At 38.5% G+C, this 13114-nt stretch overlaps 1 protein-coding gene across 7 annotated transcripts in view; it reads right to left on the minus strand.

Moving 5' to 3' along the window:
- KLHL2 (kelch like family member 2) overlaps positions 1-13114 on the minus strand; it is a 122325-nt gene that overhangs the window by 81468 nt on the left and 27743 nt on the right. For 5 of the 7 annotated variants that reach the window (XR_013532830.1, XR_004740540.3, XR_013532828.1 and 2 more), the window contains exon 3: positions 10269-10375. The exons of the other annotated variants lie outside the window; for them this stretch is intronic. Coding sequence is in view for 2 of the 5 variants with exons in the window: in XM_002745256.6 (XP_002745302.1) it covers positions 10269-10375 (107 nt within the window). In the remaining 3 variants the exon portion in view is untranslated. The remainder of the gene's footprint in view (positions 1-10268; positions 10376-13114) is intronic. 7 annotated transcript variants of the gene reach the window in all.

The following is a 13114-nucleotide window of genomic DNA, read 5'->3' on the forward strand; positions in this document are numbered from 1 at the left end:
ATGTTTGATAATGCATTTTAAAAACTATCCAATGAAGAGTGTGGTGCTGTGGCTCACTCCTGTAATCCCAGCTCCTAGGGAGACTGAAGCAGGAGGATCACTTGAGCCCAGGAGTTCAAGACTAACATGGGCAATATAGCAAGACTCTGTCCCATTTAAAACATACAGGAAAAAAGCTAGTCTATCCAATGATACTGTACATAGTTTATCCTTACCATTTGTAACTTCCCATAGTCTCTACAGAGAGTAGAGTTTCTTGTCTATGTTTTGATCACAGAACTCTGAAGCTATAAAAGGACTCTGAAGCTGCATTATGCTATCCACACAAACACCTATGTTAAAAACCTAAGTGAGAGTCATTCTTGCCTCTCTCCTCTTCCTTACCCACCAATCCCACAGTTCACCAAAACTTGCAGAGTTAACCTTGGATGGATCTCAAATAAATCTTCTCACCTTCTTGTCATTGGGGTCATATAATCTCTTGCTATCACCAATGTAGCAACCTCCGAATTCTTTTCCTACCTCCAGCATTGACTCCAGAAATCTGACCATGAAGCTCAAAAATCCTTTGGTTTCTCCCAGTCCAAGCACATATGTGGCCCTTGATTCACTGTCTAGCCTTTTCTCTCTCTGTCTCTCTCTCTCTCTCTCACCGCCATTTCTAAACTTGAAATACATTAGTAAGAAGCTGTTCATTGTTTTCTACAGACACCAAGCAATCTCTTACCCTGATGCTGTTGTTGAGCACTGTCCTCTCTGTCGCCCTGTCACTCATTTCCCAGGCTAATCTACACTGGAACCTCTCTAGGTAGCCTTATCTGTTGGTGACTCAAGGCTGGATTAATGTTCTCACTCTAGGTACAGTGAGTGGGGTACCTCAAGCAAATCCATTCTGTCATAATCAACTCTTTACCTAGTTGTCCTCTGAATTCTTAAGCTCCCTAAGAACTGGGATGAAGCGTTTCTTATCTCTGTATAGTATGCCTGACATATAGTAGATACCGAATAAATACTGGTTGAATAAGTAAATGACTAGATGAATAAAACGTAAAGCAAGTGCCAATTTAAAATGTAGCATTTTGGCTGGATGCAATGGCTCATGCCTATAATCCCAGCACTCTGGGAGGCTGAGATGGGCAGATCATTTGATGTCAGGAGTTTGAAACCAGCCTGGCCAATGTAGCAAAACCCTGTCTCTACTAAAATTACAAAAATTAGCCAGGCATGCTGGTATGTGCCTGTAATCTCAGCTACTTGGGATGCTGAGGCAGGAGAATTGCATGAACACAGGGGGTGGAGGTTACAAAGAGCCAAGACCGCGCCACTGCACTCCAGTCTGGGTGACAGAGCAAGACTCTGTCTCAAAAAATAAATAAATAAAAATAAAATACAGCATTTTTACTTAACATAATTAATGGCACTTTAAAACTAGTCTTAAACATGGATATTCTAGCTATGAAGGATTTCACTCAAGAAACATTTACTGAACATCATGGTCTCAAACTCGTGGTCTCAAATGATTCTTCTGCCTTGGCCTCCCAAAGTGCTGGGAATATAGGCATGAGCCACTGCACCCAGTCTCATATCTACTTTTATTGAGAAAAGAAAGGAAGTCCTCCAAATCACAAAAGTGTAAAAACATATAAATGGCTAAAAACATTTCCATCTTACATGCCTGTAGTCCCAGCTACTCAGGAGACTGAGGCAGAAGAACCACTGGAACCCAGGAGGCAGAGGTTGCAGTGAGGTGAGATTGCACCATTGCACTCCAGCCTGGCGAAAGAGTGAATCTCCATCTCAAAAGAAGAAAATATTCTATCTCAAGGACCTTTAATCAGGACTCCTGAAGCCCAACATAAACTGGTAACTTCACTTATCCATTGTGAAATGAATTTATCCAATGAATAAATGAAAAGGGAATAGGTTTAAAAAGACAAACACTAAAATTCATTTCATTTTAAAAATTCTAGGATTCTAAGTTCAGTTATTTAGCACATGAAAAATCTTGAAAAAAAAAACTAAAAGTGTAATACAGAAACTCTGACTATGCTGAAATCCTAAAAAATAAGTAACGAAGTTATAGCTACATTTAATAACTTTTATTCCATTACTTTGTAAGTTTCACTTGTCATCTACTCTAATCAATACCACTCTGGGTTACAGAGCAGTTACTGACACACAGGCATTTTTTGGCAAGCTGACCTGGGTTCCCCAACAGCCACTCTCTATGGTGGTCAGAGTATGTAACTCTCCAGCTCTACAGCAAATCTAATGCCATCATGGTAAATATATTGCCCTGCCAGTTTTGGTCTGGTTTGGGTAACTTCTGAGAAAGGATTCTTAGCTCCTAAAAGAGAATCCTCCTTCCTTGAGATGTTGGGTCCACTCTTGTAGGCATCTTTCATTTAGGAGGGGAACAAACCATAGGATATTTTTATTGAGGATAGAAGGGTAGAGAGACAGAAGGAAGAAGATTCTTGATGAAATTCTCAAGCTATAGATCCAATCATGTCTGGTGCCCAGCCTACTTTCTTACTATTTAAACCAGTTTGAGTGAAGTTTTCTGTTACAAGCAGTCTAAAATATAATTTAAGTTCTTTGTGTACCATTCTATTTAATTATTTTCAGAGCCATCATCAATACCAGAAATTATCTTTTCTTTGTGTGTTTACTTACTGTCTAACCTTTCTTCTTCTTCCTAATTAAAATCATGAGAACAGAAACTTACTGGTTTTATTCACCACTATAGGTCCCAAAGCCTAGGACAATGCCTAGCAGAGATGCTCAATAAATATTCCTTGATGAATGAAAGCATGAATCTTAGACAAACATAACGATGAATACAGCTATTTAAAATCTCACTTCGGCCGGGCGCGGTGGCTCAAGCCTGTAATCCCAGCACTTTGGGAGGCCGAGGCAGGTGGATCACGAGGTCAAGAGATCGAGACCATCCTGGTCAACATGGTGAAACCCCGTCTCTACTGAAAATACAAAAAAATTAGCTGGGCACGGTGGTGCGTGCCTGTAATCCCAGCTACTCAGGAGGCTGAGGCAGGAGAATTGCCTGAACCCAGGAGGCAGAGGTTGTGGTGAGCCGAGATCGCGCCACTGCACTCCAGCCTGGGTAATAAGAGCGAAACTCTGTCTCAAAATAAAAATAAAAATAAAAATAAAAAATAAGATTTCACTTCTTATTCACTCAAACAATAATCTGTCTTTTCCTATTCTAATTTATTTTACTGAATCATGTTCAATATGACAAAAGAAATCAAAAAGTACACCAAAATCAAAAAGTACACCAAAAAAAAAAAAGGCTAAGAATAAAAATCCAGTATTCAGTACTTCCCACCAGATTTCAGAAACGTTAGCCTGCGGCACAAATAAATCTCAGAAGTATTTGTTAAGCAAACAGCTTTCTAAATGTCACATTTGTAACCAACAAGTAATCTAAAAACACAAGAACCCAATTTGGTATGTTCTTTCTTTAATAAACAACCTGGCCTTGCTCTAAATAGGCCCATACTTCACAAAGTAAAACCCTGTGACTATATCACAAATTACTTTTCACTTCCCTTCTTTACTCAAATACTTGGAACTATGATAAGTAACATAATTACTTCTTAAGTGATGTCATTTAAATGAAAACTTCACCTACAGTTTATGAGATTAAAAGAGCCAACAAAAAACATCTGCATATTCCCCATTTCCTAGGTAGTCACAGGAAAACAAAAGAAGAGTAGGTCAACTCCCTGTTCCTGAGCAAGAGAATGAAATTACATGATGTTTGGTGGAATGAAAGCATCCAAAGGTCTACTTGTTAGCCTCACTATAGCTTTTACAAAAAAAAAAAAAAAAAAAGCTTAACAGGGCTTCAGACCATGAAAACAAAGAAATAAAGTATTCATACACTGGCAAATACTTAAATGGGTATACATACACTAAACTACCCAGACCCAATCTCCGTGTCTTTTTTTTTCCTTTTTTGAGATAGCGTGTCATTCTCACTCTCTTGCCCAGGTGGAGGGCAGTGGCACGATCTCAGCTCAATGCAACCTCTGCTTCATGGGCTCAAGCAATCCTCCTGCCTCAGCCTCCCAAGTAGCTGGGACTGACAATACAGGCACATGCGACCATGGTCAGTAAGTTTTTTAAAAAATCTTTTTAGAGATGAGGTCTCCCTATTTTTCCCAGACTGGTTTAGAACTCATAGGCTCACGTAATTCTGCCACCTCTCCCTCCCAAAGTGCTAGGATTACAGGCATGAGCCACTGCACCCTGCCTTTATCTTTTTTATCTAATCGCTGCCAACTTGTTGGCTGAACAGTAGATTCAAAAGTAAAAAAAATACAAAATACAAAGATTGCCAGAAAGTCAAATAGCATCTACTGGTGAAAAGCCCTAAAAGTTTAGCCTAAATAAATAATAAGCACATAGAAAGATGCTCAACATCATTCGTCATTAGGAAAATGCAAATTAAAACTACAATAATATGCTACTTCAACACCCACTAGAAGGACTATAACTTTTAAAAAGGCAGTAGCAAGTGTTGGCAAAAATGTGGAGAAACAGGAAGTTTCATTCATTGCCAGCAGAAATGTAAAATGGTGCAGTAACTTTGGAAAAACAGCTTAGCGGAATTTTTTAAGTATAAATTTACCATATGAGCTGGCAATTACACTCCTAGATATCTACTCCCAAGAGAAATAAAAATATATGTCCACACAAAGAACTGCACATGAATACTCATTCATAGTAGTATTATTTATAATAGCCAAAAATTGAAACAACACAAAAACATCCACCAACTGGTAAACGGAAAGTCAAAAGTGGTCTATCCACAAGGAATACTATTTAGCAATAAGAAGGAGCGAACCTTCCTTTGAAATATTTATGATATGGATGAACCTCAAAAACAGTGTGAGAACAAAAATGTTCTAAAACTGATTTATGGTGATGGCAGCACAAGTCAGTAAATTTACTAAAAATCAGTGAGTTGTACACTTAATATGGGTAACTTTTTTTCTCACTCTGTCACCCAGGCTGAAGTGCAGTGGTGCTATCTTGGCTCCCCGCAATCTCTACCTCCCAAACTCAAATGATCCTTCCACTTCAGCCTCTTAAGTAGCTGAGATTACAGACTAGTGCCGCCACACTAAGCTAATTTTTTATATTTTGATAGAGGTGTGGTTTCACCATTTTGCCCAAGTTGGTCTTGAACTCCTGAGCTCAAGCAATCCACCTGCCTCAGCCTCCCAAAGTGCTGGGATTATAGATGTAAGCCACTGCATCCAGCCCTGAAATGGGTAAATTTTATGATACATAAAATATGCCTCAATAAACTAGTAAAGAAACACAAGTTAGGTACTCAATTCACATTTTGTATATGTGCCAGATATTAAAATAGTATTCCTATTTTCATCCTATTTTAGATGGCTGTATTAGCACACAGCCATCTAAAATTTGAAGAAGCACAGAAGGTATATTCTCAGGCAGAAACCAGTTGAACCACAAAAGCACCTACCTACCAGTTAGTTGCGATACACTAGAAATACTTATAGAATCAGAATGTCTGCAGGGCCTCATTCCCTTCATTAGGCAAAGCTCACATATTCATAAATCACATGTCAGCTAAATCATGAAGCATAGAGACCCATTAGACCAAAACAAAACAGGGAAACCAAAATGCAGTTTAGATGATAAAGCAAACAAAAAAGACAGCTAAAGACATAATAAGCTCTCCTGTCTCTACCTAGCATCCGTTCCTCTGAATGTCTAAGGCCCGAGGAGTGTGAAGACACTAAGTCTCCAAAGCCTTTTGAGGGGAAAGGAAACTAACATTGATCTTACAGGTATAAGTTAATCACTCTACTTTGGTCACTTTGTAAACAATAAAACATTTATCCAGAGAGAGATCCAAGATGGCTGATTACTAGAAGCTCAGGATTGTAGCTCCCAGTGAAAGCGCAGAGAACAAGAGAACGCCACATTTTCAGACGAATTTTTGTTGCTCACGGACCAGGAGATTCCCAGTGGAGGAGCCCCATAGGTCGCCAGTGCGACTCTTGTGGCCAGCATGGCGGTTCTTGGTGCAGAGTAAACGGGACTGGGTCCCCTTTTGGTTGATGTCTGGAGCTCCAGGAAGGCAGAGTTGCCTATTCAGCTGATTGAAAAAGGGACTCAAGAAGGAAGCCACAGACCAGAGATTCCCGGGCAGAAAAACACCATGAATCTTAATGCCGCTGTTTTAGCCGGTGTAGTGAGTTGCTCAGATTCCGGTTCTGGGAATCAACAAGTTGGACATCCACTCAGAGACCTAATTTGAAAGTCGGTAATTACAAAGATGACAGGTGGATAAATTTACAATAATGGGAAGAAACCAGCGTAAAAAGGCTAAGAATACCCAAAATCAGAATGCCTCTCCCTCTACAGGGGATCACAGTTTCTCATCAACAAGGGAACAAGGCCTGATGGAGAACAAGTGCATTCCATTAACAGAATTAGGCTTCAGAAGGTGGATAATAAGAAACTTCTGTGAGTTAAAAGAACATGTTCTAGGCCAATGTAAAGAAACTAAGAACTTTGAAAAAAGGTTTGAGGAAATCCTAAGGAGAATAGACAATCTAGAGAGGAATATAAGTCAATTAATGGAACTCCACGAAGTATGCACAGGTTTTAACAGTCAAATTGATCAAGCAAAAGAAAGGATATCAGAGGTCGAAGACCAACTTAATGAAATGAAATGGGAAGACAAGATTAGTGAAGAAAGAGTAAAAAGGAATGAAAAAAGTCTCCAAGAAATATGGGACTATGTGAAAAGACCTAATTTACGTCTGACAGGTATACCTGAATGTCATGAAGATAATGAATCCAAGAAAATATTCTTCAGGATATTATTCAGGAAAACTTTCCTAACCTAGTAACAGGACAATACTCAACTCCAGGTAATACAGAGAACACCACAAAGATATTCCTCAAGTAGAGCAACCCCAAGATACCTAATCATTAGATTCACCAGGGTTGAAATAAAGGAGAAAATTCTAAGGGCAGCTAGAGAGAAAGGTCAGGTTACCCATAAAGGGAAGCCTATCAGACTCACAGCAGACCTCTCAGCAGAAACCCTACAAACTAGAAGAGAGTGGGGGTCGATATTCAATATCCTCAAAGAAAAGAATTTTCAATGCAGAATCTCATATCCAGCCAAACTAAGCTTCATAAATGAAGGAAAAATAAAATTTTTCACAAACAAACAAGCACTCAGAGATTTCATCACCACCAGGCCTGCTTTACAAGAGCTTCTGAAAGAAGCACTACACACAGAAAGAAACAACCAGTATCAGTCATCGCAAAAACTTACCAAAAGGTAATCTCCATAATGAAGAATCTCCATAATGAAGAATCTACATCAACTAATGGGCAAAATAGCCAGCTAGCATTAAACATAAAAATATTAATCCTAAATTTAAATGGATTAAATGCCCCAATCAAAGACACAGACAGGCAAATTGAATAAAAAGCTGTATCCAGATCCATCTCATAAGCAAGGACACACAAAGACTCAAAACAAAGGGTTGGTGGAAGACTTATCAATCAAATGGAGAGCAAAAAACAAAACAAAAAAAAACCGGAGTTGTAACTTTCGTCTCTGACAAAACAGACTTTAAAAGTGACAAAACAGACTTTAAAAGTAACAAAGACTAAAAGAAACAAAGAAGGACATTACATAATGGTAAAAGGATCAATGCAACAACAGGAGTCAATGATCATAAATATATATGCACCCAATATAGGAACACCCAGATACATAAGACAAGTTCTTAATGACTTATAAAGAGACTTGGACTTCCGCACAATAATAGTGGGAGACTTTGACACCACATTGTTAATATTTGACGGATCAACGAGATAGAAAATTAAGAGGAACATCTATGATTTGAACTCAGACCTGGAACAAGTAAACTCAGCGCATATTTATAGACTTCTTCACCCCAAGTCCACAGAACATACATTTTTCTCAGTATCACATTATACCTATTTTGAAAGTGACCACATAATTGGAAGTAAATCACTCTTCAGCATTTGCATAGCATTTCACAGACTTAAATGAAATATTGGTTGCTGTTTGTTTGTTATTTTCTTCCCCTATTCCTTCCTGTCTCCACTGTTAAGCACAATTATTGGCATAAAAGAGGTTTTTAATACCTATTTTTAGATTGCATTCCAGCCTGGGCAATAGAACAAGACTCCTGTTCTCCCTCCCCCTTTCTCTTTCTTTCTTTCTTTCAAAAAAAAAAAGAAAAAAACACATTTATCCAAAAAAGAGCCTAGCTTAAAGCCTTCCAATCTTGTACAGAATATAAAGAAATTCAGGAATCTAGAATAAAAAAGAATAGTGATGATGACCATAGTAATTACTGCCAAAATTAACAGCATTTTCTATGTGTCAAATGCTAAGAGATTCACACATATGATCTCATTTAATCTTTACAAAAATTCTAGGATGTGGGTAATATTATGATTTTCATTTCCAAATGGGGAAACTGAAGCACAGATTGATCAAGTTTTCCAAAGACCCAGTAGTTCCAACAAGTAAGTGGCAATAGCAGCGTCACCTGAAGGAGGGCCCCCAAGTGGGGAACAGAACTTTATAAAAGAAATCCTAAAGAAGGCCAACATGTTCCAAATCGAATCCTTCTCTTACAAGCCTTAGAGACTCTCTCTCTAGAAAAGTGTCTAGGAGCTGGGCTCCAGGGCTCATGCCTATAATCCCAGCACTTTGGGAGGCCAAGGCGGGCGGATTACGAGATCAAGAGATTGAGATCATCCTGGCCAACATGATAAAACCCCATCTCTACTAAAAATACAAAAATTAGCTGGGCTTGGTGGTGTGCCTGTAGTCCCAGCTACTCAGGAGGCAGAGGTTGCAGTGAGCCGAGAACACACCACTGCACTCCAGCCTGCCAACAGAGCAAGACTCTATCTCAAAAAAAAAAAAAAAAAGAAAGAAAGAAAAGTGTCCAGGAGTAATAAATAAGATGTAAATCAAGAGACTAAAGTGAACCTGAAGGCATAAAAATCTGACTATTCACCTCATGGGTATTGATTTTGCAGATCGACCTCAACTGAAAGGCAACCCTCCAAAACTACCTACTCAACTTGGCCCAGAGAACATCTGCTATCCTTCTTCATTCCTGATGATTTAACTCTGTTCTGAAATGGCAAGATCATAAATGGCTGTAAACTGAAGGGTCCTCTGGTCTCCCAGCTACTCCCAAGACACACAGAAAGTTTTCACTCAGTCCATTTTCTCTATCTGACCTTCTACACTCATCTTCATCTGTGTAAACCCCTTAATCCATCAGGTCTAGGGAAACGTCAGAGACCCTTCTCTCAGTGCTGCCCATCATGGCCCTCAACATCTCATCACTGCTGTGGACACTCAGATCTTCCATACACTGTTACCTAATAAAGGGTGCACACCCATCTCCCAGTTATACAGGAAGCTTTTGGGGAAGGAAGCATGTTCACATTGTTTTTGCATTTCTTGAAGTCATCTAGTAAAATGGTAGCATCAGAAATACTTCAGAGTTTTAAAGTAAGAAGAGTTTTGTATGTTTGCTTTTTGATATAACTACATTTTTATTTGCATTTTTTATTCGGCATACCAATACCCTAAGATTATAAGCTCACTGATGTAACACAAAAAACTTCAATTTCTTTGTACAGTATATTTTTAAAAAGAATGAAGGTAAGGGGTTCAAGTGTAACAGACATAAATTACTTCTTTTCCAGAAGTATTAAAATCATTCTATATATTTTCACAGTTGCCAAAGTAAAATCTAACCTTGTAAATAAACCGCTCTATTGTCTTATATTTCCAAATGAAGGATATTAAATAAACATCTTTTTGTTCAAGGTAACACTAGGTGAAACAAATGTAAAAAATCACTTTTTAAAATGTAAACTTTTCTTTTGTCAAAATAAGAAAGTGCCAAAAAGCTATCATAAATGGCAAGAACTAATATATGTAAGTTTAACTTACAGGGAGAAAGCTGAGCACAAAATTGTGAGCGTACATATATATAGGCTTACTGATCCCCAACAATGAAAAACAAAGACAAGGAGGAATCTGGAACAAAGCAAGAACATTTTCTTCCATTACAATTCTTCATTTCATAAAAGTAAAATGTTAATAACAAAAGAAAACGTGGTAAGAAAAGCTCAGATCTGAACAAATTTTTTTAAATGCCCATAACTAAAGTATTTCATACCTGTAAACATGGCATGAAAATAAGGACTACAGGCGGCCAGCACCACTCTATGAGCAGAGATTTCCATGTCTTCTGCCACAATTGTGACATCGCATAGCAAATTTTGACTGTGTAAAAAGCAGAGAGAAAAAATTTAAATAATATCAACAATGAATGTATTGAACATCCTATGCAAAAATATTACAGTAAAGCCCACTCCCATCAAGTTGAGACTAACTTAAAAGGCAGCCATCCTTTGGGACACGATCCCTAAACAGGAAGTACATAGAAAACAGCTGTGATAAAGGCCCAACATGCCCTCATTCAGAATCTTGCCTTTGTTTAACACAAAAATCTTCCCAAACTTGATTATTGATTTTTCAACCTAAAGGCAATTACTGGCAGTAAACCATCAGTGGACTGCAAAAGAACAAGTTGTCTGAATAAGAAGTAGTAGCAGAAGCAGCAGATGGCAGTCTGACACGAAGATGAAGAAAAAAAACACATGCTGAAAACTCAATTGGGTCAAATACTGCCCCCAACAAAAAAAAAATAAAAATATTTTAAAAGACCCTAGTTCATCAAGCAATTGTCAAATTATATCCAATTACACCCGCTGCTAAAAAGGCTTTGGGAATTTGAAGCTTAACTTAATCATAACATTTTACCAATACAAAATATCTCATACTTCAAGGCCAGAAAATACTATATCTAAAGTTAAAAAGCATTTTGGCCAGGTGCAGTGGCTCATGCCTGTAATCCCAAGACTTTGTGAGGCCAAGGTAGGTGGATCATTTGAAGCCAGAAGTTCGACACTAGCCTGGCCAATATGGCAAAAGCCACGCTCTATTAAATATACAAAACTTAGCCAGGCATGGTATCCCCACACCTGTGATCCCAGCTACTTGTGAGGCTGAGGCAGAAGAATCACTTGAACCTGGGAGGCAGAGTTTGCAGTCAGCCAACGTCGCACCACCGCACTCCAGCCTGGGTGACAGAGTGAGACTGTTTCAAAAAAAAGCATTTGGTTACCTCAAAACAAACCATTATTCAGCAACCATAATTATTATATCTCTAATTTTAAGACATCCATTGTAATTCACCCAAAAACATGTGATAAGCATTTTTGACATGCAATACGTGGTGCCAGATCATACTCTCCAGGTAAGTAAGAATGTCACAGAATATTTTTAACAGAAAATGGTGCTGATGCTTATTCCACAACAAGCAAGAAGGCTCCAAAGCCTAAAACCTGGCTTGCCAGTAGTCATATCATGAATGACTGAAATGGGTGTGGTGAAAGCAAACGTCCCTTCTACACCTCACATACCCAAGTACTGAATTCATGTCTATGTGCATGGCACATGCAGGTCACACTTGGCACCCTCCTCCACTGTTCTATTTCTTACAAGCGTGGGCTGCCTGCTTCCATAATTTTCTAGTAGCTTACAAACAACATTTTCCATGAGCTTGACCAAGTCCATGAAGTTTTCCACCTGTCCATACTGCTTACAAACTTGTTCCCATAAAGTTCATGCCAAAACTTTCTGGAGACTACTGGTAACTATTCTCCTTCCAGTTTAGGAGATATGGAAGGAAAAAAAAAAGAGTACCCCAGCATCAGTGAAGACTGCATCCCAGGGCCTCATTGCCGATGAGTTTGCTATGCATTTAGATTATAGCATGGCTCGTGTGTCACCAGTTTAATGGCACATGATGCTGTATGAGACATAAGGCAGGTCTCATATTGGAGTCATAAAACGTAGCACAGTATCACTAATTTATAATTCCTCCAGATCATTGTGGAGACCTGACAAAGTCTACCATCTGCTCTGAGAATATAAAACCATTCTGCAATTCTATGCATTTTACGGTTCACACATAACTAGGGTGGGAAAAGTCAGTGGTGTCAGTAGTGTTTTCAGGAAGGTACTATGCAAGAATTTTGCCTGCATGTATTATTTCATTTAGTGCCCACCACAATGTTATAAGGTATTATTTTTATCCCCAAATTTATAGCTGGGGAAACCAAGGATAAAGTTCCCCAACTAATGGCAATGCCAGGTTTCAAATCCAGAGGCTGACTCCAGAGCCTCCACTACACAAAACCTAAAGCTAAACGGGTTTAAGATCTGTTAAAGTTTGAATAAAACAGGAAAAAGAACTAATAAATTATAAATAACAACAACTTATTTTTTGACATACTGTATACTAAAAAATAATTTTAAATTCTATATATAGCTAATAAAAGGCCCAATTTTAGTGGGTTTTTAGCACTACATCTACAGAATATATTTTTTAAAAGTTTGTTCATTCATTCAACAAAGTACTGCAAGACCATCTCTGCCCTTAAGAAGACCAGCAGAAAAAGACTGGCAACAGAAAAATTGTAGAATAAAGTGGAAAGCACCATAATAAAGACGTTATGGGAAGGGGGGGTGCATTCAAATCAGACTGGGGGGTCAGAAAGGGCTTCCTGCAGCTATTGACCTTAAGCTGAGTTCTAAAAACGGGTAAGAATTAGTTGGATCAAGGAGCAAAAGAATCCCAAAGATAACAGTATGTACTATCACATGGAGACCTGAAACAGTATAGCAAAATGTGGAACTGTGGGCCAAGAAGAGTGGCGAGAGAGAAAGACAGGAGCAAAGAAACTCCAGAGGGAGGTGAGCAGGATCACCAGAGCATGCACGGTCTCTCTAGAATGAAGCAATCTAGGTGTCTCTTTTGTGACATGGGGATTTGAACACAACTCAAACATGAGTCAAGTGCATCTTTATGCCTGTTTTCCTTTTGTCAGTAATCCCTCCTAGTGCTTTAGATGGAACCTAAGTGGAATTAAACTTGAACACCTTAAAAATCACATA

Source organism: Callithrix jacchus, chromosome 3, assembly GCF_049354715.1.
Source record: "Callithrix jacchus isolate 240 chromosome 3, calJac240_pri, whole genome shotgun sequence".
Taxonomy (NCBI): Eukaryota; Metazoa; Chordata; class Mammalia; order Primates; family Cebidae; genus Callithrix; species Callithrix jacchus.